The following is a 26,258-nucleotide window of genomic DNA, read 5'->3' on the forward strand; positions in this document are numbered from 1 at the left end:
TGAACGTGCTTTTTATCTATATAACTATTTAGCACAATCCTTACTAGAATTTAAATGCATTGGTTGAATGAAAAACATTGTTTGTTTTATTATCAAGTATGATGTCTTATATTAATGTGGCTTCGATAATGTTGATAAGTTCGTTTTAATTTTATACTTAGTCTTATTAGGGTCCACTGTGCAACGCACGGTCTCTTAAGGCTAGTTTATAATAAATATAAGAAACACTTGTTTATACAAATGAATAAATGAATATGGTATTTTCATGTTAAGGCAACCAGAGAGCGCAAATATAATCGTCTGAATATTTGCTATTAATCGGATTATTTCATGATCATTTTTGACTATTTAACCAGCCACCCCAATATATTAGCTAGTGAGGCTTGGGAGTGATACTTGTGAGAATATGATCATAATCATAATCATAATCATTAGACTATGTTGAGATAATTTTTTTTTTTTAAATCAGCAATGAAACGTTTATGAAGATAAAATATGGATGAGTGTAGCAATATGCAATTTTATACTATGCAAGTAATCTAGTATGTTAGAGCTTGAATTACAAAGCAATAATTGCTCAATGTTTAGGTTGTCAAACAAAATTGATATTCTAACTCCCATAAGGTTAACGCTAACTACCAAAATGCATTCATTAACAAACAAAAAGTTAATTTGGTCACATTACAAAACGTATATTTGTTTGATTGGTTGATTCTTGCACGATATTCCAATGGCATGGATATTGCTTCCTCAAAGGGTCAATATTAAGTAAATCGATCATCGAGCATATACCATTTCCCTTGAATTCTTTTTTCTTTTTTTGTGAAAAATCAAAACTATATAAATAAAGGAAACATTCATAAAAAAATCAAAGATCCAAAAACCAAAACACAACAAGCTGAAACCAACCAAACCAACCAAAGGGAAACACTCTCACAAAACTACACGAACCTACAAGACAAAACTCAAACAACAAAACCGAAAACAAAATAAAGGAACAAACGAAAAACGTAACCATAAAACTATCTGTAAGCCTTTCAAAAAAAAAAAAAAAACTATCTGTAATAAAACATCGCCGAAACACCAAAACCAAACGGAGAACCAATAACATCCAAAACCCAAACGAACTACAGAATCTCTTTTATTTTTCTGTTCTGACCAATCATGAACTCACGATTTAGATGAACACATAATATAATACTCAGTAATTAAATTGTATATTCTAGATAGTGTTAAATGTTGAAGGGAAAGGAGTGTGAATCGTCGTGCTTTAAGTATTTGAAGAATCATCAAAAGCACAAAGCTAGTGGTAGTGGTTTTGTTGTTCTGAAGAAGTCGGTCAAGATCAAGAAGAAGACGTCGGGGATTAAGAAGTAATCTTTACAAGATGAAGATGATAGTGCCGAGAAGGTTGACAACAAGGACGGATTTATTGATGGCCTGGTTAATCGTGATTTATTGCCTCCGATGACATGTACCCTCGTAGAGAATGGATTGTCTAATGTGTTGACTTAATCGTGGAGTAATCGGTCGGGTAAACCTCTCATTCGCGAAATGGTTGATGATAAAATGAACAAAGTGGTCTCTAATGGCCTGGTCGTAAGGTTTAACATTGTTCTTGTTGTGGATTTTTGTTTAGCTTTTCTCTTTGCTTGTTGTAAGTCCGTATGTTGGTTTAGCGTCTTTTGGTTTGTGTCTTTTAGTTGTACATTCGTAGTTTAGTGATTCTTTTTTTTGGGTAAACGAGGAAACTCTCCTATGAACGAGCACATTGGCTCCCACATAAAAGGTAAAACCTCGGGGGTAATCAAGCCCCCAAGTGCGATACCTGGTACCGGGTGAATTGCGCATTATGCGCACCCTCTAGGCACACTTCCTTTTTGAACAATTTGGCATAGCCAGAAATTGAACCCGATGATTCTTGTCTGTTCTATTTGTTTTGAGCTTAGTTTTTTTTAGTTACGAGCCTATTTGAGTTATATCTTAGTTTAGTTTTTTTATCCTTCGATGAAAGTTTCATTAATTTTATAGTATTAGTTATTTTAAAATAGAAAGAAAAAAAGTTGAAGGGAATAAAGAATAGTTTAGTTACGTTGAGTATCCCTGGACCCAGAATAAACAAGTAAATATAATTATAATAATAATAATAATATAATAATAAATAAATAAATCTATAGTAATCAACGCTAAAACATCCAGCTAAGATTCAATCACCTACAACGCATACACAGTTATTACCATGATCAACAACGTTCGTTTTCTTTAAATCCAACAACAATAACTGTCCACCGGTTAATCTTGTACGGGTCAACACCGGAACCTTTCACCCTCATTCTTCTTTTCACCAATTTTTTCCTAATTTGCTCAGGGGTGATCAGCGCACACTTAACAACAACAACAACAAAAACAAAAATACTATTAACAACCGGCGCATTTTAACCAGCTGTTATTTTTTGCCTGAAATTATTCATTTGCAAAGTTAATTATCCATCTCTATTTATCGGTATTGTTTAATTGGCGGATCTGTTATATATTATAAATTATTATGATAATTTTGATTCTGTTGATGATAAGCTTGATTTCTTTGTTTCTTACAGATATTGGAATATCTATTTGTGTGTATTTATAAACATACATACACGCAGTTTGTGAAGCTATTTTTGTTGATAATTCTTCCAATAATTCAATGGCCGCTCCACCGGCTAGGGCACGAGCTGATTATGATTACCTTATTAAGCTCCTTTTGATTGGCGATAGCGGTTAGTTCCTAAATTCTAATACTCCGTATGTTTTTTTTTTTTTTTTTTTTTTTTTTTTAATTTTAATTTTAATTTCATGATCAGCTTATTTTAATTTTGTGTATATATTATTAATAGAGTATGTTTGTATGATAGAAGGATGATATTGATTGGTTACTTATGGAAATGAAATAATAAATAATAAAAAATTTAAAAGATCATTTTTTGTAAAATGTTATAAAGGTGCAGGGTTATACGCATGAGAGAATTAACTTAGGAATACGAACACTGGTCAATAAAATTGGAGACAATTTGATTTCTTTTTTTCTTTTTCTTTTTTTGTTTTTTTTTTTTGTTTTTTTGTATGAGATTGGGATAATAAAAAATGTGATACAGTGGTTATTAAACGTGTAAACATTTTTTAATTCTGCTGTAGCGACCTTTTAAGTCTTTTTGTGATATGTATGTATCTATGTGTATACCATATTAGCATATAATGAGCCATCTATGTTGACATCTGAAGATAATTGTTTAATTTTGTTGCAGGTGTGGGGAAGAGTTGTCTTCTTTTGCGTTTTTCTGATGGTTCTTTCACTACTAGTTTTATCACTACCATAGGGTTAGTTGTTCTATCCTATTCTTCTGCATAATATTATGAGCTTTTGCAACAAACTTTGACATTTGTTGAAATCACGTGTTCTACTACAGTATTGATTTTAAGATAAGAACCATTGAACTTGATGGCAAACGCATTAAACTCCAAATTTGGGACACTGCTGGTCAGGAGCGATTTCGGACAATCACAACTGGTACGTTTCAGTTTCCGTACTTATAGATGTTTACATATGATAATATGCATAATACACACTCACACACACACAATATAATCGGTCATACTTTAATATAATATGTAATTTACCTAATATTTTCGCTCCAAATTACTTCAGCTTACTATCGGGGAGCTATGGGAATTTTATTGGTGTATGATGTTACAGATGAGTCATCTTTCAACAGTGAGATTTTTATCCCGTTTGCATAAATTGTACCTTGTTAATTTTCCTTTATTTATATCTTGTCCTTTAGTTCAATTTCTTATTATTTGCAATATTGGTTCCTGTTATTGCCAGACATAAGAAACTGGATTCGCAACATCGAACAACATGCATCTGATAATGTAAACAAGATTCTTGTTGGGAATAAGGCTGACATGGATGAAAGCAAAAGGGTATATAGTGTTCACGTTCATATTTATGCGTTTGATTTCGATATTTTTAGTTGTTGATGAAGCGAATAAATCTAATAACACTATCGTAATATATTGCAGGTTGTACCTACTGCAAAGGGCCAAGCACTAGCCGATGAGTATGGCATTAAATTTTTTGAAACTGTAAGTGAATCAGTTGTATATATATGCTCTGCCTTATATTCTAATGATTTAGGAGGTTTTATGCAATAAAAAAATGCACTTAGGGGGATTTTGGACCTGTTTGACCCGTTATCTCTTAAGCTACATTCTTTTATGTAACCTTGTATACATAAAGCAGATCCCTAGTCGACCCATTTGCAGTTTATAAGTAAATGGGTAGAAATTGGCGCAAATCATTTTACTCAAGATGATTTAAAGAGATTTTCTCCGTGAATGTATCATCCTTACATATCTTGGATGAATCTTGTTTTCAGAGTGCAAAAACGAACCTAAACGTGGAACAAGTTTTCTTTTCGATAGCGACAGATATTAAGCAGAGGCTTGCGGACTCCGACTCCAAGGCTGAGGTACTTATTTCAAATCACTTCTATAGATAGTTATAAGTACAAGAAAGCTACATGTTTATTTATTTATTTATTTATTTATTTTTTTGCCAAGAATCAAACACAAAGCCTATACATATAAGGGGTGAAATATATAGGCAATATGCTTAAAAATACAATCTGGGTGACTGCACATTAAAGTTTGTTTATAACTTTTTGATAGTGTACATTGACATGTATATGCATCATGTATGTATGTACGCATGGATATGCACCAGTCCCATGAGTAAATGTAAATTCCAATTATGTGCAGCTTAATGAAATTGCTTTAACTAATGTTAGAATTAGAATACCCTCAACAATAACAAAATATAAGAATTTTAGTGATGATTTGTGTATTTGACTTCAGTGGTCCGTTGAACTAGTTATAATTTAATACTATACTTGGCAATCGGGTCGGGTTTGGGTCCAAACGGGTCGGCCCGAAATGGGTCAAGTTTTTGTAAGACCCAGACGGGTCGGACCCAATCGGGTCGGGTTGGGTTTGGGTCAGGACCCAATTTTTGCCCCAAAATTTCTTAAAATGTGATAAAATTCTTACAATGAGCATAACTAAAAAATGAAATTTAAATGCAAAACTAAAACTAAAACGCGACTGAAAGCTAAAAACGGAATCTCAGAAGCAAAATTGAAAGCTTAAAATGATAACTGAAACTACACAAATCAACTAGTGTTATCAATACGCACGACCCGTTCAACCCATGTACAAGACCCGTTGGACCCGTCTCTACTTATTTGATTTTATGAATTTAGACCTAATGGACCTATTTCTTTTTATTTGTCTAAGACTCATATAGTCATATGGGTCTTAAAGAAACCCATATGGGTCTTATGAAGAGTTTGGATTTACTTTGCCAGGCATATCAATACGCAAGACCCATTGGACCCATATACAAGACCCGTTGGACCCGTCCCTATTTCTTAGACTTTATGAATTTAGACCCAATGGATCCAATTCTTTTTATTTGTCTAAGACCCATATGTTTCCTAGAGAAACCCATATGGGTCTTATGAAGAGTTTGGGTTTGCTTCGCCAGGCATATAATTTATGTATTCGACTGTTTCGAAAAGGAAGTGCTTGTTATGATACACAAGTGTTTTGGACCAAAATCCAGAATAAAGGCATATTTGTTGCATATATATTGTGATGAATGTTGATTATATGTAAACCAAAGTCTTGTGTTTCAGATGTTAATGTTTGTTGTATTGAGAAGATTTTGTTAATTTTTAATGACAGCCGTCGACAATTAAGATTAATCAACCAGATGGAGGTGTAAATGGTGGAGGTGCACAAACATCATCTTGCTGCGGTTCTTAAGCAATGTTTCGGAGTTGCTGATCTACGCTTGCGATTGGCCGGTATTGGTGATACACAAACACAGCCGGTTACCAACTGCAGTGATGGTGTGATAGGTTTTTTGTCATTCTTTTTAAACTTTTGTGCTATGTTATGTGAAACATGATAGGTTTTTTTGTCGTTTGCCTTCTTTTTTTCTCTGTTTCACATCTGCTATAAGAATTTTCATTTGGTAGGTTGTATTTCTTTACCATATCTATAGAAGTAAACTTCTAATGAAATTTGAAGATAAGTTTAATAAACATGGAGTTCTGTTGGTTTTTTCACAAAATTTTTGGTGCCATTATTTCACTTAATGCAACTTTTTTTTGGCCATAAGAGAAGGGTTTTAATTGAACCCAAACCAATGGTTTAAAAGTCATTTAGGCTATTCGCAAAGCGCGTTATCGGGCAAATCATGTCACCAACACGTCAGTAGCGTGGTGTGCTAGCCGAGTTTTTATTTGAAGTGTGCTCGGAAACGAGATACTTTACGAGTGTGGTGGGTTTATAGGTGACATGGACCCTAATTTGACTGTTACTAAAAAGATTTTTTTAAAAACTGTATTATTACTGTTTGAATTTAATTAATGAATATAAATATCTTCTATTATTCTTACCTATATACACAAACTTACTACTTCACATACAGATAACATACAAATCGTCACCTTTTTCCTACTACTTCCCATTTTATCACCACTTTTATCGCGTCACCATCATTCCAAAAATAATACATCACCTTGCACATCACCGCCTGCACTACAAATAGTCTCAGACTAGTGGTGTTGATGACGTGGCAAGTTAGTGATGGCGCTAACATGCAAAAGTGGTGGGGTAGAGGGAAGTAGTAGGAAAGGGTTTGGGGAAGGTGTTCTGTCAAGTTATGAATGAAAGTTGAATGTGAAATAAGATGATAAAAAAAAAAAAAAAAAATCATCAATCGCGCGTCTTTTTTCCATCCAGCATACTCAAAAATATTGCCCTCAACATGCCCCACTAAGCACGTTGTGATATGTCCTTGCACAAAACAACCTAGCACGCTCCATCGCAAAAAGCCTTGGGCAAAAACAGAACCATGATCAAACTGGTCTGGAATTCACAATATACATGATTACACGTTGCTTCCGAATTCAAAGTGAGTTTCAATACATCTAGGGGTGTGCATTAAACGGTTTCGACCATGAAACCGACCAAACCAAATCGATTTGGTTGAAGTGGGTTGGCTTATTTGGTTTTGGTTTGGTTTGTTGGTTTCACCTGAAAATATTTACGATTTTCAGTTTGGATTTGGTTTGTAAAATTAACATTTGGTTTCAAACCGAAAAACCGAAATATACTTTTATTTATGGTATGTATATATTTAAGATTTAATTTAATTTATTTTGGATTTTAAATATGAGTTCTCTCTTATTTGTTCTTGTTTGAGTTTAATGTTTTTATTGGTTTAATTTGAATTTAACAGTTGAATTTGTTTATAAATTACACTATATTATGAATTCTTTATACTTAGAAACTTAGCGGCTGCTGGTTTCGTTTTTTATTTTTGTGCTACTCAGTTTATTGATATAGTTTAGATTGTAAATATGAGTGTATACTCTCGGGCTGCTTCTCATAGTGCATGCTTGTCAGAAAATATTGCATCAATTATAGACTTAAAATTTAATTAATAAAATATGTTTGTTTAAAAAAAAAGAAACTACACTTTTTATCTAAAATTTTTTGTTTGGTTTAACCAAAACCAATCCATGTAAACCGATTTCTTATTTGGTTGGATTGATTTGGTTTTATCAATTTTGGTTCGGTTATTGGTTCTCAAAAGTATTTTTAAAAACCGATTAAACCAAACCGAATAAACCACGTAAATCAATAAACCGACCGAACGAACACCCCTAAATACATCAGAGTTTTGGATTGTGTTGTTAGGGTTGGATAATTAGATTGCTGATAATTATTAAAAAAAATGCAACTTAATAGACAGATTAAGCTAAAAATCTTTAATATGCACTCATAATAAACAAGTTTTGTATGAAGATCTAACATCCCAATATTAAAATACCATCAAAACCGAAACAAAGAAAAGATAATCTATAGAGACTTATATGTACATACATATACATACACTAATTAAAGTTCACCAGAAATCATCAACCTCATGGGTATAGACACTTTTTAACAACGCAAAACAACACACCGAATACAGTATTATATCTCACAAAAAAATAAAAATAAAAAGCTAATGGTGACAACTGTCACTATAAATTCAGTTCATCCTTCCCATATATACGTTGAAGTTCACGAGTAGCAGCTTGGAAAGATTCTGAACAATTAAAAACCAAACATAAGCAACAGCAAATTGCAATCTTGTGATAAAGAAATGAATAACTAGAGGTGGCAATTTTGACCCATTTTTCTTGTCAATGAACCCATATTGGCACCCACTTTGACATGTTACCCAGCCCGCCCGTTTTGGCACATTTAATGTTACTGACAAATACTCTTTGTAAATAAATTCACCTTTCCAGCTGCGAAACACTTTCTGGTCAATTAATCCATTCGGGTCAATGAGTCCATACGGGTCAATGAGTCTATACGGGGTCAATGAATCCATAAGCAACAGCAAACTGCAATCTTGTGATAAAGAGGTGAACGAATACTAGAGGTGGCAATTTTGACCCATTTTTCTTGTCAATTCAAAAATAAATGCATTGAATTGGCACCCCTTTTGACATATTACCCAGCCCACCCATTTTGCCATATTTAATGTTAATGACAAATACTATTATTTTTTTAAAAAAAAAATCACCTTTCCAGCTGCGAAACGCTTTTTGATTAATTGGCGAACCAGTGACAGTCTGAATTGCATCAAATAATAAACTTTCGGGTGTGGTCCTCAATTCTTGAACTATTTGATATATCGTCTTTCCACTATTCGTGTATATGTGATTATTTGGGTGCTTTGTTTTGCAACCAGCATGACGCTCAAACTCATATGCATTCAGTGCCTAAGATTAAAAAAAAAAAAAAAAAAAAAAAAACCATTGCAGTAATATAACAATTAATTGTATTTTATTTACCAGTAAATTGTAAACCACATATGTCATGATTTTAAAACCAGACACTAACAATTTATTGAATTAATGAATTAACAATTTATTGAATTAATGAATTATATTATATATTATACTAACAATTTATTGAATTATGTATTATATTATATACGTATCATATATTATATATGCCCGGTAACAAAAAAGAAACTTACCTTAGAGTGGTTACATGATTGACAACCACACATGTAGCCAGAACCTTTTATAATTCCTCCAAGTTCCTATTAATGTAAACAAAAAATAATAATAATAATAATAATAATAATAATAATAATAATAATAATAATAATAATAATAATAATAATAATAATAATAATAATAATAATAATAATAATAATAATAATAATAATAATAATAATAATAATAATAATAATAATAAAAAAAAAACTTATCATGAACCAACAAAATAGAGACAAAAAACCCGAACAAACTAACTTACTCATGAATCACGATACTTAAAACTTTTTGTTACAAATGCACCATCTAGCTTGTGAAAATGCAAAAAAAAAAAAAAAAAAAAAAAAAAAAAAAAGACATTTTAAAGCCATCAGAAATTTCGGAGAAACATTATAATTTTTACAAACTGTAATGCGATTGTTCGAAAGTCATTTATTAATATAAATATTTATAAATTTTTTTAACATAAATCTAAATCTAAATATTTATATTTATTAAATGATTGCAAGGATGTTTGTTTACCTCCCTTGATACTGAAACATATTTAACAGGAACTCCATCAAGTATTCCCGTAGCCATCAAACTTCTAACGTTTGACGGGAAACTATTAGGTGCCTCCTTTTTAACCGTTTTCGTTTCCGACTTGTTCTTCGATTTGACACCCGTACGCGTGGTCCCCACAACAATCGCGTTATGTGCATCCAATTCCTTAATCCCGTTAGACTGCAACGTTGATTGATCAAACGATAACCCATAATTATTCACATCTTTCACATAATAACCATTCATTGGTGGGTCCATCTCAGATTCATCTTGAAAACTACCAAACGATATAGCATTAGCAATTGATATAGTATTTTCATCATCTTTATTACTCTCTGTATGACCCGTTGACCTTTGGTCAAACCCAGTGTAAGAATGACCCATTAACGTTACACTTCCATCTTCTTCATTAGCATAATTAGACATAAAAGTATTCTCGTTTAGTGCATCATTATCCTTGACTTGGTTGACTTTGACTTTTCTAATCCCTCCGTAATTCAAGCACGTCTCGGGATCTTCAATACTATATGACATAGATAAACCGGCTAAATTAACATTCCCGATTTGTTCATGAACTATCTTTTTATCGGGCCCCACAGGAGAACCTAATAAGCGGTCGATAAATTGATTTGGGGGCGATTGGAGAGCAGAAACGTTGTCCCACGATAAATGAGAACTCGGTATACAACATAATGATTTGGTATTTGGAGATTCGATAACTTGTCGTTTATTAGGAAATAATTCGGCTTCGGTTGCATCTGAAAACCATTGATTCGAGCGTTTTGAATCTACTCGTAACGAATTACCAAAAATGTCGTCCCCATCGGTTATACGACCATTCCCTTTACCCATCCAAAATCTCTTCTCATGAAAAGACTGGTTCATAAAAAAACATAAAAAAAAAAAAGAAAAAAAAGATTAGAAATAGTCACACCAGAAAAGAAAAATCTTACCACATTTTCAATATAATGCTTGCAAAGTATACGGTTTTCAAAGAGCATATAAAGTAATGAAGCTATTAACCTATAAATGTATATGAACTTTATTATTGATTTAACTAATATAACTTGATTGAAACAAGAAATGTATAGATACAAACACATATACACATACATAGTTTAAATAAGGTCAACATTTCACATCATTCAGAGTACTTCAAACATCTAAAATAACAAACTAGGTGCATAATAATAATCATATTGTACAAAATCATTTAGGAAAATAGCTTACCATTGTGCTAATCAATATTCCTCAAAAAGCCAATAACAGGTACAAATTGTCTGTGAATACATATAAATAAACAAATTACATAAAAGGAACAAATTTTAATAAAACCCTAGCTTAGAAGTTAGAAGTAAGAAGCTAAAAATTGAATATAAGTTTGTCGATATATATTTACCTTTATATGTACGGATAACGGTGATTGATGAGGTTGAACTAGAAGTTCAGATCAGATCCATTGCCGGCAGAGGAGGGCCGGTGATCGGAAAAATAAAAATTAGGTTTTGGAGGGGTGTATAGTTTACAAAGGTGGATGAGGAGCACAGGATATTTTCTCGCATGTATGGTTAATTAAATCGATCTGGTGTTTAACCCAACTAATTATCTTTCGTGAGTTCTATCAATGTCAGCCGTTGGATTGGAGTTAAGCGTCTTTGATGATGAGAGTTCTCTATGTTTTATGGAGATAATAAGAAAAAAGTAAGTGGATAGTACATGTGGTTTGTTATGTTTATTATCACATCACCTATACTTTTATTATTGCTTTAGTAGTACCTCAGTTTTGTTGAATAATCGTGGTTAGTACTTAACACCTCACATGTGCAATGCATGTGAGGGTAATTTCATCATTTACGTAAAATAAGTAGAGTTTATGTATCACTCATGCAAAAGTGTACAAACCACGGATACCAATGGCGTAATTTTATTTATCAATTACTTTCAATGAATTATTTATTATTATTATTATTATTACTTCCAATATATTAGTTATCTCGTTAAATTTGGTCGTCTGAATAATATGAACAACATCACATATCCCACCTTATGTACTAACTGTTATAGTTATTATTATTATTTTATTATTATAATTTCTACATCATATACAAAGTACAATATTATTATTTTATTATTTATAATTAATTATTTAACATTCTATTAAAAATTTTAAGAAATTTTAAAAAAAAAAAAATCATTTGTCAAATATATTTTTAATTAGCTTTTTCGACTATATATTATGCTTACTATTTTTGACAATTAATTTGATATATCCCGAAAATAAATACTAATAATAAAAATAGGACAAAAAATATATAGGTATTAAAAACGATCGTCGATATGTGTATTATTTTTATATAGGTTTTGAACTATCGTCGATATGCATCCGTTGATGCTTCCAAGCAATCCGTTAAAATCATGCATTTCCAAGCCAATTGACGCAGCGCGGATGTACATATTTGTATCGTAGTTAAACTTGTCGACTAAGAGCATCATTTTTTTGTTCAAAAAATAATACGCATATTGACAATCGTTTAAAACATATATATTTTTTATTCTATTTTTATTATTAGTATTTATTTTCGGGATATATCAAATTAATTATCAAAAATAGTAAGCATAATATATAGTCGAAAAAGCTAATTAAAAATATATTTGACAACTAAATTAAAAAAAAAAACATCTTAAATTTTTTAATAGAATGCTAAAAAATTAATTATAAATAATATAATAATATAGTACTTTGTATATGGTGTAGAAATTATAACAATTAAATAATAACAATAACTATAATAGTTAGTATATAGTTTATGATCATATACATAGCATTGTATATGTATATTTTATTTGCTAAATGCCAAAAGCAGAATTGCGCGAACTGTAATCCAAAGCTATGAAATATTCGCTGAAAATAAGTACAGCGGTTATGTTTCCGCACTAATAAAGGACTGCGATTTAATCCGCTGAGTTTCCGCGGACAGTTAAGCAATTCGCAGGCCGCGGATATCTCGAATACTATAAATAGAGAGCATGACCTCTCATTTATAGGTTGTTGATTCTCTGCCATTTGCCCAAGCCTTTGTGAATTTCACTCGTGACTTTGCCCAAGGAACTTTCGCATTGAGTTAAGGTGAATCATGCTAATTAACAATCAAGACCGGATCGGGGTGGTTGGTCACTTGATAGTTATAGTGAAAGACGATCACCGGTGCCCAAAATAATCATCAAACATTCCATCCTCCATCATAATCTCATTGCACTCGATCCGTAATTAAGTAACATCATTAATTAGGGATTGATCAATTGGCGCCATCCGTGGGACACGTTTTACGAATTAAACTGGAATTTTTTTGCTTCGTGCTGTCAAACGATTAATTCTTTGGTTTAATTCCAATCATGTTTTTTGTTGTAATGATTTGCAGGCAAAATTGTTTGAAATTGGCGGTAACTTGCTCGATTGCTTGGAATAATGAGTAATATTGGAAATGATAGCGATGTAGTGGTCGCTATGCGAGCGAATGCCCAAGAAAGAGGAAAAAAGCGAAAATCAGTTAAAATGTATCAAAATTGGCAATTTGCGCCAATTAGTTTCCCGAAAATGTAGAGCGATGATTTCTCTGAAATGCCGATAGTACTATCGTGCAAAATCGCGGAAGCTGATATCACAGTCATGAAAGTCATATCGATAATGGCAGTAGCGTTGATATTATTTACGAACAATGTTTCGCTCAACTGCCAGAGAGTATTAAAACAAACCTGCAAACAACTGCGGTTTCGCTAACTGGTTTCGCAGGAGAATCTTCATTGCCTATAGGCATTTTGCCATTAAACATCGAGCTAACTGATGTAAACGATGACGCTTTGGTGCGACAAGCGCGATTAGATTTTTACGTTATGCGAGCCTCATCTCGTTATAACATGTTGTTGGGAAGAACTGCTATAAGTAAATTTGGAATTGTCCCGTCCACAATTCATGGCATGATTAAGTTTCCAACATATAAAGGGGTCGCCACAATATGTTCAATGAGCATTATGCCTATTTGTGCGGCTGTTAACGTAAAAACTGCAGGACAAGAAATTGTTGCTGATGCAGATAATACGGAAATGATTAATCCTGCATATCCTGAGCAGAAAATTAAAGTGGGACGCAATGTTACTGCGGATACTAGGAAACAAATTGTGCAACTGCTTGTTCAGTACATGGATGTTTTCGCTTGGTGCGAAAATGATATGACTGGTGTCCCGCGTCATATTGCGGAGCACATGCTTAATGTAAATCCAGCTCTAAAACCTGTAGTACAAAAGCGAAGGGGTATGGCCCCAGATCGCGTAAAATGGCTGTGCGAAGAAGTAACAAAATTGGTGCAGGCTGGAATTTTACGCGAAGTTCAATACCAATCATGGATCGCGAATCCAGTTTTGGTGAAAAAACCTGATGGTTCTTAGAGAATGTGTATTGATTACAAAGATTTGAATAAAGCGTGCCCCAAGGATAACTATCAGCTTCCAGAAATTGATTTAAAAGTGGAATCTTTGCACGTTTTTTCATACAAATGTTTTCTGGATGCGGCAAGAGGTTATCACCATATTCCTATGGCACAAGAAGACGCAGATAAAACCGCATTTCATACGGGCAAAGGCATATATTGCTATATAATGATGCCTTTTGGTTTAATCAATGCGGGTGCGACATATCAACGATTGATTGATACCGCGTTTGACAAACAAATAGGGCGTAATCTCGAAGCTTATGTAGATGATTTAGTCATCAAAAGCACGATGCAAGAGCAAATAATTGAAGATATGCGCGAAACATTTGACACATTGTGAAAAATAAACATGAAGCTTAATCCGCTAAAATGCAGTTTTGGCGAAACTGAAGGAAAATTTTTGGGATATCTTGTTACAGAGAAAGGTATTCAGGCTAATCCAAAAAAGATCGCGGCTATAGAAAATATGACCACACCAAAAACGGTTAAAGAGGTGCAAATTTTGACGGGAAAACTGGCCGTGTTAACGCGTTTTTTGTCTAAAGCTGCTGAAAGCAGTTGCCGTTTTTCAAAACTCTAAAAGGATGTTTGAAACAAAAAAGTTTTGTTTGGTCCAGCGTAAAAACTTTGCCGACGCTAACAGCGCCAGTTGATGGCGAAATTCTTTATCTTTATATATCAGTGGCAAACGAAGCCTTCGGTTCAGTTTTGATCGCGGAAAGGAACAAAATACAAAAGCCAGTGTATTTTGTTAGCAAAGCTCTTACAGGAAGTGAAGTAAACTATGCACCGATTGAAAAGTTTGTGTACGCGCTTATTTTAACATCGCGAAGGCTAAGAAGATATTTTCAAGGGCATCCAGTGCATGTATTAACAAATATGTTAATCAAGCAAGTCTTAACCAAACCAGAGATATCTGGTAGACTCGCATTGTGGGCAGTAGAGTTAGGTGCTTATCAAATATCTTACCTTCCGCGTAGTGCTATAAAAGGTCAGGTTATGACGGATTATCTCGCTGAAATGTCTGGAGAGTTGGAGGTGATTAATGAGCGAACCGCGTTGAAACCGGTACTTGGTGAAACTTGGAATTTGTTTACTGATGGTGCTTCGTGCGCAGAAGGTGCAGGTGCGGGTTTGGTTTTGACAAGCCCAAGTGGTGAGGAGCATACGTATGCACTGCGTTTTAATTTTGATGTGTCAAATAATGAAGCAGAATATGAAGCACTACTTGCTGGTTTAAATATTGCGCGAAAAATGAATATCACTAAGTTGCGAGCATTTACAGATTCGCAGTTAGTAGCGAATCAGTTTAATGGATCTTTTGAAGCACATGATCCTTCTATGCAGAAATACTTGCAGCTATTGAAAGAATTAGCAGCACGGTTTGAGCATTTTGAACTTGCGCAAGTGCCAAGAAGTCAAAATAAGAAGGCGGATGCTTTGAGCAAGTTGGCCGCTTTAACATTTTCGCATTTTCAAAAACAAGTATGGGTTGAGGAATTACCAAGTAAGTCAATAGATAGCGACTTAATGGTCGCATCTGTTGAAGAAGAACAGCCAAATTGGATGGAACCAATTATACAATATATCCGCAATGATACTTTGCCAAGCGACAGCCGCGAAGCTCGTTTAGTAAGAGAGCGGGCACCAATGTATATCATTCAAAATGATATTTTATACTGCAAATCGTACTGCGGACCAATGATGCGATGTGTTGGCCCAATTGAGGCAGAAATGATTGTAGATGAAGTGCATAATGGTACTTGTGCACTGCATTCAGGCTACAAAACAATTGCAGCAAAAATTATGCGGATGAGTTACTTTTGGCCATCCCTATACCGCGATGTGGCGAAAATTGTTAAAAGATGTAAAAGTTGCCAAAGGCATGCCCCGCAGAATCGAATGCCAAGGCATGATACGATTCCTGTCAATTCGCCATGGCCATTTCACAAATGGGTTATTGATATTGTAGGGCCATTTCCCGCAGGGCCTGGTAATGTTAAATTCCTGATTGTGGCAATCGATTATTTTACCAAATGGGTTGAAGCTAAGGCGGTCCGCACTATTACTGGTCTACAAGTGCGAAATTTTGTATGAGAATACATTGTTTGTAGATTTGGTATTCCGCGAGAACTGGTTAGCGATAATGGCGCACAAATAGCGAAAGATCCTTTCAAAACATGGTGCACTGATTTAAATATCATACAAAAGTTTACATCAGTAGCGCACCACAAGCTAATGGCTTATGCGAAGTAACCAACCGCGGTATAGTAAGCGGAATTAAAAAGAGGTTATGCGAAAAGCGAACTGGTTGGGTAGATGAATTACCCAATGTGTTGTGGGCACATCGCACAACTTTCAAAAAGAGCACAGGGGAAACACCTTTTAGTTTGGTGTATGGCTCTGAAGCAGTAATTCCCGCAGAAATTCTGGTACCAACGCACAGAATAGTTAACTTTGAGGAAGAAGCGAATGATGCTGCGTTGAGCGAAAACCTGAATTTCATTGAAGAGCGGAGGTTAATGGCTGCTATCAGAGAAGCGAATAATAAGCAGCTAATTACTAAGTATTATAACAAAAGAGTGCGTACTTTGTCTTTCACTATAGGTGAATGGGTGTTGCGAAATAATGAAGCAAGCAGAGCAGAAAAGCTTGGAAAACTGGGTCCTAATTGGGAAGGCCCTTATCAAGTTGTGGCAATTAATGCAGCAGGTTCATATAAGCTCGCGGATATGGAAGGGCGAACTTTACCTAATGTGTGGCATGTTGAAATGTCCCGTTCTTATTGATTAAAAACGTTCCATATTAATTGATTTCGTTGCGAGGTTTTGACCTCTATATGAGACGTTTTTCAAAGACTGCATTCATTTTTAAAACAAACCATAACCTTTATTTCATAGATAAAGGTTTTAAAAAGCTTTACGTAGATTATCAAATAATGATAATCTAAAATATCCTGTTTACACACGACCATTACATAATGGTTTACAATACAAATATGTTACAACAAAATAAGTTTCTTGAATGCAGTTTTTACACAATATCATACAAGCATGGACTCCAAATCTCGTCCTTATTTAAGTATGCGACGGCGGAAGCTCTTAATAATCACCTGAGAATAAACATGCTTAAAATGTGAACAAAAATGTTGGTGAGTTATAGGTTTAACCTATATATATCAAATCATAATAATAGACCACAAGATTTCATATTTCAATACACATCCCATACATAGAGATAAAAATCATTCATATGGTGAACACCTGGTAACCGACATTAACAAGATGCATATATAAGAATATCCCCATCATTCCGGGACACCCTTCGGATATGATATAAATTTTGAAGTACTAAAGCATCCGGTATTTTGGATGGGGTTTGTTAGGCCCAATAGATCTATCTTTAGGATTCGCGTCAATTAGGGTGTCTGTTCCCTAATTCTTAGATTACCAGACTTAATAAAAAGGGGCATATTAGATTTCGATAATTCAACCATAGAATGTAGTTTCACGTACTTGTATCTATTTTGTAAATCATTTATAAAACCTGCATGTATTCTCATCCCAAAAATATTAGATTTTAAAAGTGGGACTATAACTCACTTTCACAGATTTTTACTTCATCGGGAAGTAAGACTTGGCCACTGGTTGATTCACGAACCTATAACAATATATACATATATATCAAAGTATGTTCAAAATATATTTACAACACTTTTAATATATTTTGATGTTTTAAGTTTATTAAGTCAGCTGTCCTCGTTAGTAACCTACAACTAGTTGTCCACAGTTAGATGTACAGAAATAAATCGATAAATATTATCTTGAATCAATCCACGACCCAGTGTATACGTATCTCAGTATTGATCACAACTCAAACTATATATATTTTGGAATCAACCTCAACCCTGTATAGCTAACTCCAACATTCACATATAGAGTGTCTATGGTTGTTCCGAAATATATATAGATGTGTCGACATGATAGGTCGAAACATTGTATACGTGTCTATGGTATCTCAAGATTACATAATATACAATACAAGTTAATTAAGTTATGGTTGGAATAGATTTGTTACCAATTTTCACGTAGCTAAAATAAGAAAAATTATCCAATCTTGTTTTACCCATAACTTCTTCAATTTAAATCCGTTTTGAGTGAATCAAATTGCTATGGTTTCATATTGAACTCTATTTTATGAATCTAAACAGAAAAAGTATAGGTTTATAGTCGGAAAAATAAGTTACAAGTCATTTTTGTAAAGGTAGTCATTTTAGTCGAAAGAACGACGTCTAGATGACCATTTTAGAAAACATACTTCCACTTTGAGTTTAACCATAATTTTTGGATATAGTTTCATGTTCATAATAAAAATCATTTTCTCAGAATAACAACTTTTAAATCAAAGTTTATCATAGTTTTTAATTAACTAACCCAAAACAGCCCGCGGTGTTACTACGACGGCGTAAATCCGGTTTTACGGTGTTTTTCGTGTTTCCATGTTTTAAATCATTAAGTTAGCATATCATATAGATATAGAACATGTGTTTAGTTGATTTTAAAAGTCAAGTTAGAAGGATTAACTTTTGTTTGCGAACAAGTTTAGAATTAACTAAACTATGTTCTAGTGATTACAAGTTTAAACCTTCGAATAAGATAGCTTTATATATATGAATCGAATGATGTTATGAACATCATTACTACCTTAAGTTCCTTGGATAAACCTACTGGAAAAGAGAAAAATGGATCTTGCTTCAACGGATCCTTGGATGGCTCGAAGTTCTTGAAGCAGAATCATGACACGAAAACAAGTTCAAGTAAGATCATCACTTGAAATAAGATTGTTGTAGTTATAGAAATTGAACCAAAGTTTGAATATGATTATTACCTTGTATTAGAATGATAACCTACTGTAAGAAACAAAGATTTCTTGAGGTTGGATGATCACCTTACAAGATTGGAAGTGAGCTAGCAAACTTGAAAGTATTCTTGATTTTATGTAACTAGAACTTGTAGAATATATGAAGAACACTTAGAACTTGAAGATAGAACTTGAGAGAGATCAATTAGATGAAGAAAATTGAAGAATGAAAGTGTTTTTAGGTGTTTTTGGTCGTTGGTGTATGGATTAGATATAAAGGATATGTAATTTTGTTTTCATGTAAATAAGTCATGAATGATTACTCATATTTTTGTAATTTTATGAGATATTTCATGCTAGTTGCCAAATGATGGTTCCCACATGTGTTAGGTGACTCACATGGGATGCTAAGAGCTGATAATTGGAGTGTATATACCAATAGTACATACATCTAAAAGCTGTGTATTGTACGAGTACGAATACGGGTGCATACGAGTAGAATTGTTGATGAAACTGAACGAGGATGTAATTGTAAGCATTTTTGTTAAGTAGAAGTATTTTGATAAGTGTATTGAAGTCTTTCAAAAGTGTATAAATACATATTAAAACACTACATGTATATACATTTTAACTGAGTCGTTAAGTCATCGTTAGTCGTTACATGTAATTGTTGTTTTGAAACCTTTAGGTTAACGATCTTGTTAAATGTTGTTAACCCAATGTTTATAATATCAAATGAGATTTTAAATTATTATATTATCATGATATTATCATGTATGAATATCTCTTAATATGATATATATACATTAAATGTCTTTACAACGATAATCGTTACATATATGTCTCGTTTAAAAATCATTAAGTTAGTAGTCTTGTTTTTACATATGTAGTTCATTGTTAATATACTTAATGATATGTTTACTTATCATAGTATCATGTTAACTATATATATATCCATATATATGTCATCATATAGTTTTTACAAGTTTTAACGTTCGTGAATCACCGGTCAACTTGGGTGGTCAATTGTCTATATGAAATATATTTCAATTAATCAAGTCTTAACAAGTTTGATTGCTTAACATGTTGGAAACATTTAATCATGTAAATATCAATATCAATTAATATATATAAACATGGAAAAGTTCGGGTCACTACAGTACCTACCCGTTAAATAAATTTCGTCCCGAAATTTTAAGCTGTTGAAGGTGTTGACGAATCTTCTGGAAATAGATGCGGGTATTTCTTCTTCATCTGATCTTCACACTCCCAGGTGAACTCGGGTCCTCTACGAGCATTCCATCGAACCTTAACAATTGGTATCTTGTTTTGCTTAAGTCTTTTAACCTCACGATCCATTATTTCGACGGGTTCTTCGATGAATTGAAGTTTTTCGTTGATTTGGATTTCATCTAACGGAATAGTGAGATCTTCTTTAGCAAAACATTTCTTCAAATTCGAGACGTGGAAAGTGTTATGTACAGCCGCGAGTTGTTGAGGTAACTCAAGTCGGTAAGCTACTGGTCCGACACGATCAATAATCTTGAATGGTCCAATATACCTTGGATTTAATTTCCCTCGTTTACCAAATCGAACAACTCCTTTCCAAGGTGCAACTTTAAGCATGACCATCTCTCCAATTTCAAATTCTATATCTTTTCTTTTAATGTCAGCGTAGCTCTTTTGTCGACTTTGGGCGGTTTTCAACCGTTGTTGAATTTGGATGATCTTCTCGGTAGTTTCTTGTATAATCTCCGGACCCGTAATCTGTCTATCCCTCACTTCACTCCAACAAATCGGAGACCTGCACTTTCTACCATAAAGTGCTTCAAACGGCGCCATCTCAATGCTTGAATGGTAGCTGTTGTTGTAGGAAAATTCTGCTAACGGTAGATGTCGATCCCAACTGTTTCCGAAATCAATAACACATGCTCGTAGCATGTCTTCAAACGTTTGTATCGTCCTTTCACTCTGCCCATCAGTTTGTGGATGATAGGCAGTACTCATGTCTAGACGAGTTCCTAATGCTTGCTGTAATGTCTGCCAGAATCTTGAAATAAATCTGCCATCCCTATCAGAGATAATAGAGATTGGTATTCCATGTCTGGAGACGACTTCCTTCAAATACAGTCGTGCTAACTTCTCCATCTTGTCATCTTCTCTTATTGGCAGGAAGTGTGCTGATTTGGTGAGACGATCAACTATTACCCAAATAGTATCAAAACCACTTGCAGTCCTTGGCAATTTAGTGATGAAATCCATGGTAATGTTTTCCCATTTCCATTCTGGGATTTCGGGTTGTTGAAGTAGACCTGATGGTTTCTGATGCTCAGCTTTGACCTTAGAACACGTCAAACATTCTCCTACGTATTTAGCAACATCGGATTTCATACCCGGCCACCAAAAAATGTTTCTTGAGATCCTTGTACATCTTCCCCGTTCTAGGATGTATTGAGTATCTGGTTTTATGAGCTTCTCTAAGTACCATTTCTCTCATATCTCCAAATTTTGGTACCCAAATCCTTTCAGCCCTATACCGGGTTCCGTCTTCCCGAATATTAAGATGCTTCTCCGATCCTTTGGGTATTTCATCCTTTAAATTTCCCACTTTTAAAACTCCTTGTTGCACCTCCTTTATTTGAGTAGTAAGATTATTATGAATCATTATATTCATAGATTTTACTCGAATGGGTTCTCTGTCCTTCCTGCTCAAGGCATCGGCTACTACATTTGCCTTCCCCGGGTGGTAACGAATCTTAAAGTCGTAATCATTCAACAATTCAATCCACCTACGCTGCCTCATATTCAGTTGTTTCTGATTAAATATGTGTTGAAGACTTTTGTGGTCGGTATATATAATACTTTTGACCCCATATAAGTAGTGCCTCCAAGTCTTTAATGCAAAAACAACCGCGCCTAATTCCAAGTCATGTGTCGTATAATTTTGTTCGTGAATCTTCAATTGTCTATACGCATAAGCAATCACCTTCGTTCGTTGCATTAATACACAACCGAGATCTTGCTTTGATGCGTCACAATAAATCACAAAATCATCATTCCCTTCAGGCAATGACAATATAGGTGCCGTAGTTAGTTTTTTCTTCAATAACTGAAACGCTTTCTCTTATTCATCATTCCATTCAAATTTCTTCCCTTTATGCGTTAATGCAGTCAAGGGTTTTGCTATTCTTGAAAAGTCTTGGATGAACCTTCTGTAGTAACCAGCTAGTCCTAAAAACTGGCGTATGTGTTTCGGAGTTTTCGGGGTTTCCCACTTTTCAACAGTTTCTATCTTTGCCGGATCCACCTTAATACCTTCTTTGTTCACTATGTGACCGAGGAATTGAACTTCTTCCAACCAAAATGCACACTTTGAAAACTTAGCGTACAATTCTTCCTTCCTCAATACTTCTAACACCTTTCTCAAATGTTCACCGTGTTCTTGGTCATTCTTTGAGTAAATAAGTATGTCATCAATGAAAACAATGACAAACTTGTCAAGGTATGGTCCACACACTCGGTTCATAAGGTCCATGAACACAGCTGGTGCATTAGTTAAACCAAACGGCATGACCATAAACTCGTAATGACCGTAACGTGTTCTGAAAGCAGTCTTTGGAATATCATCTTCTTTCACCCGCATTTGATGATACCCGGAACGTAAGTCAATCTTTGAATAAACAGACGAGCCTTGTAGTTGATCAAATAAGTCGTCGATTCTCGGTAGTGGGTAGCGGTTCTTGACGGTAAGTTTGTTCAACTCTCGGTAGTCGATACACAACCTGAATGTACCATCTTTCTTCTTGACAAACAAAACAGGAGCTCCCCACGGTGATGTGCTTGGTCGAATGAAACCACGCTCTAAAAGTTCTTGTAATTGGCTTTGCAGTTCTTTCATCTCGCTGGGTGCGAGTCTGTAAGGAGCACGAGCTATTGGTGCAGCTCCTGGTACAAGATCTATTTGAAATTCAACGGATCGATGTGGGGGTAATCCCGGTAATTCTTTCGGAAATACATCGGGAAATTCTTTTGCAATGGAAACATCATTGATGCTCTTTTCTTTAGTTTGTACTTTCTCAACGTGTGCTAGAACAGCATAGCAACCTTTTCTTATTAGTTTTTGTGCCTTCAAATTGCTAATAAGATGTAGCTTCGTGTTGCCCTTTTCTCCGTACACCATTAAGGGTTTTCCTTTTTCTCGTATAATGCGAATTGCATTTTTGTAACAAACGATCTCAGCTTTCACTTCTTTCAACCAGTCCATACCGATTATCACATCAAAACTCCCTAACTCTACTGGTATCAAATCAATCTTAAATGTTTCGCTAACCAGTTTAATTTCTCGATTCCGACATATATTATCTGCTGAAATTAATTTACCATTTGCTAATTCGAGTAAAAATTTACTATCCAAAGGCGTCAATGGACAACTTAATTTAGCACAAAAATCTCTACTCATATAGCTTCTATCCGCACCCGAATCAAATAAAACGTAAGCAGATTTATTGTCAATAAGAAATGTACCCGTAACAAGCTCCGGGTCTTCCTGTGCCTCTGCCGCATTAATATTGAAAACTCTTCCGCGGCCTTGTCCATTCGTGTTCTCCTGGTTCGGGCAATTTCTAATAATGTGGCCTGGTTTTCCACATTTATAACAAACTACATTTGCATAACTTGCTCCGACACTACTTGCTCCACCATTACTCGTTCCGAAACCATTTGTTCCTTTTGTTCTATTAACCCCTGGTCCGTAGACCTCACACTTCGCCGCGCTATGACCATTTCTTTTATACTTGTTGCAAAATTTGGTGCAGAACCCCGAGTGATACTTTTCACACCTTTGGCATAGCTGCTTCTGATTGTTGTTGTTGTTACGGTTATTATTGTTGTTGGGATGATTGTTGTAATTGTTGTTGTTGTTGTTGTTGTTGTTGTTGTTGTTGTTGTTGTTGTTGGGCCGTTTGTTGTAGTTGCGATTGATGTTGCGATTGTTGGGATAATTGTTGCGATTATTGTTGTAATTGCTGTTGTTGTTGTTGTATTGGTGATTCTTATCACCGTTTTCCTCTCACTTTCTTTTAACTTGCTTCACATTGGCCTCTTCAGCAGTCTGTTCTTTAATTCTTTCTTCAATCTGGTTCACTAGTTTGTGAGCCATTCTACATGCCTGTTGTATGGAGGCGGGCTCGTGTGAACTTATATCTTCTTGGATTCTTTCCGGTAATCCTTTCACAAACGCGTCGATCTTCTCTTCCTCATCTTCGAATGCTCCCGGACACAATAGGCACAATTCTGTGAATCGTCTTTCGTACGTGGTAATATCAAATCCTTGGGTTCGTAACCTTCTAAGTTCTGTCTTGAGCTTATTGACCTCGGTTCTGGGACGGTACTTCTCGTTCATCAAGTGCTTGAATGCCGACCACGGTAGTGCGTACGCATCGTCTTGTCCCACTTGCTCTAGATAGGTATTCCACCATGTTAACGCAGAACCTGTGAAGGTTTGCGTAGCGTACTTCACTTTGTCCTCTTCAGTACACTTACTTATGGCAAACACCGATTCGACCTTCTCGGTCCACCGTTTCAATCTGATCGGTTCTTCGGTTCCATCAAATTCCAAAGGTTTACAGGCAGTGAATTCTTTGTAGGTGCATCCTACACGATTTCCTGTACTGCCAGATCCAAGGTTATTGTTGGTATGTAGCGCATCCTGTACTGCGGCTATGTTTGAAGCTAGAAAAGTACGAAATTCCTCTTCATTCATATTCACGGTGTGTCGAGTAGTCGGTGCCATTTCCTTCAAAATAGTCAAATGGAACAAGTTAATCATACAGAATTTTGAGAGTAGTTAATAGTATTTCGTAGCATAATATGAACTCATTTTTAAAAGCTTTTTCTTCATATTAGCGTTTTATAAGTTTAAATTCGGGTAGTACCTACCCGTTAAGTTCATACTTAGTAGCTAATATACAATTCAACTACTACAATTCTATATGAAAAACTGATTGTAATAATATTTCGCGTTCAAACTTGTATACAATATTTTACAAACTTACAATACCGCTTATTTTACATATAGCATGAAATATAGCACACAATAAATTTGATACAAGATGGTTGTGAAGATAATTCTAGCTAGTACACAAGTCGTTCAGCAAAGCCAATAAAGACACGTAATTCATACGTTCAGAAACAAGTCATGCATTCTGGTTTTACTAGGATTACTTCCCATCCTTGGTCTTGTGGAACATAACCGTTATGGCCGTTGATAAGACAGCGTGTTGTAATGTCGTCAAAGGGACGAGGGTTACGTAATGTCCAACAGTCCCGTAACAATCTAAAAACCTCATTTCTTACCCCAATTACCGACTCCGTCACTTGTGGGAACGTTTTGTTTAATAGTTGTAGCCCGATGTTCTTGTTCTCACTTTGGTGAGAAGCGAACATTACTAATCCGTAAGCATAACATGCTTCTTTATGTTGCATGTTAGCCGCTTTTTCTAAATCACGAAGTCCAATATTCGGATATATTGAGTCAAAATAATTTCTTAACCCGTTGCGTAAAATAGCATTTGAGTTCCCCGCAATATATGCGTCAAAGTAAACACATCGTAACTTATGGGTTTCCCAATGTGATATCCCCCATCTTTCAAACGAAAGTCTCTTATAAACCAAGACATTCTTGGAACGTTCTTCGAATGTCTTACAAACTAATCTCGCCTTAAATAGTTGTGCCGAGGAATTCTGGCCGACTCTAGACAAGATTTCATCAATCATGTCTCCGGGTAGGTCTCTTAAAATATTGGGTTGTCTATCCATTTTGTATTTTTAAACTGTAAAATAGACAAGAGTTAGATTCATAAAAAAAATACTTATTAATACAAGCAATTTTTACATATATCATAAAGCATAAGCACACTATATTACATATATTACACCACACGAATACAACTATCTTATTCCGACTCGCTTGTTTCTTCTTCTTCGGTTTTGGTTCGTTTTGCCAAGTTTCTAGGGATATATGATGTTCTCCTAATACGAGCCGTCGTTTTCCACATTGGTTTAGAAAAACCTGGTGGTTTAGAGGTTCCCGGGTCATTGTTACAACTTAAGGACTTCGGGGGTTGACGATACATATAAAGTTCATCGGGGTTGGAATTAGATTTCTCTATTTTTATGCCCTTTCCTTTATTATTTTCTT

The 26,258-nt window shown here is 34.6% G+C and overlaps 3 protein-coding genes across 4 annotated transcripts; 2 read left to right on the forward strand and 1 right to left on the reverse strand.

The window, feature by feature from the left end:
- The first annotated feature begins 2,265 nt into the window (after positions 1 to 2,265).
- On the forward strand, positions 2,266 to 6,125 carry LOC139898972 (ras-related protein RABE1c-like). Of its 2 annotated transcripts, none has more exons than XM_071881786.1 (9): positions 2,266 to 2,478; positions 2,598 to 2,759; positions 3,285 to 3,357; positions 3,447 to 3,547; positions 3,686 to 3,751; positions 3,866 to 3,963; positions 4,063 to 4,125; positions 4,419 to 4,511; positions 5,785 to 6,125. In XM_071881786.1, exons 2-9 carry the CDS (start codon positions 2,687 to 2,689, stop codon positions 5,863 to 5,865), a joined length of 648 nt encoding a protein of 215 aa, XP_071737887.1. In that variant the 5' UTR covers positions 2,266 to 2,478; positions 2,598 to 2,686; the 3' UTR covers positions 5,866 to 6,125. The 2 variants fall into 2 exon arrangements, with proteins under 2 accessions (XP_071737887.1, XP_071737885.1); XM_071881784.1 differs by having other exon boundaries at positions 2,267 to 2,503.
- Positions 6,126 to 7,896: 1,771 nt separating this feature from the next.
- Positions 7,897 to 11,374, reverse strand: LOC139898973 (uncharacterized). The gene is made up of 6 exons (XM_071881787.1): positions 11,113 to 11,374; positions 10,944 to 10,993; positions 9,693 to 10,589; positions 9,149 to 9,214; positions 8,690 to 8,888; positions 7,897 to 8,203 (listed from the first exon to the last, which is right to left on the reverse strand). The coding sequence occupies exons 2-6, from the start codon at positions 10,944 to 10,946 to the stop codon at positions 8,139 to 8,141; spliced, it is 1,230 nt and encodes a 409-aa protein (XP_071737888.1). The 5' UTR covers positions 10,947 to 10,993; positions 11,113 to 11,374; the 3' UTR covers positions 7,897 to 8,138.
- Positions 11,375 to 15,199: 3,825 nt separating this feature from the next.
- LOC139902310 (uncharacterized) lies at positions 15,200 to 16,297 on the forward strand. The gene is made up of 2 exons (XM_071884950.1): positions 15,200 to 15,707; positions 16,173 to 16,297. Exons 1-2 carry the CDS (start codon positions 15,200 to 15,202, stop codon positions 16,295 to 16,297), a joined length of 633 nt encoding a protein of 210 aa, XP_071741051.1.
- Positions 16,298 to 26,258: the final 9,961 nt, after the last annotated feature.

The sequence above is a fragment of the Rutidosis leptorrhynchoides genome, chromosome 3 (genome assembly GCF_046630445.1).
Source record: "Rutidosis leptorrhynchoides isolate AG116_Rl617_1_P2 chromosome 3, CSIRO_AGI_Rlap_v1, whole genome shotgun sequence".
NCBI lineage: Eukaryota > Viridiplantae > Streptophyta > Magnoliopsida > Asterales > Asteraceae > Rutidosis > Rutidosis leptorrhynchoides.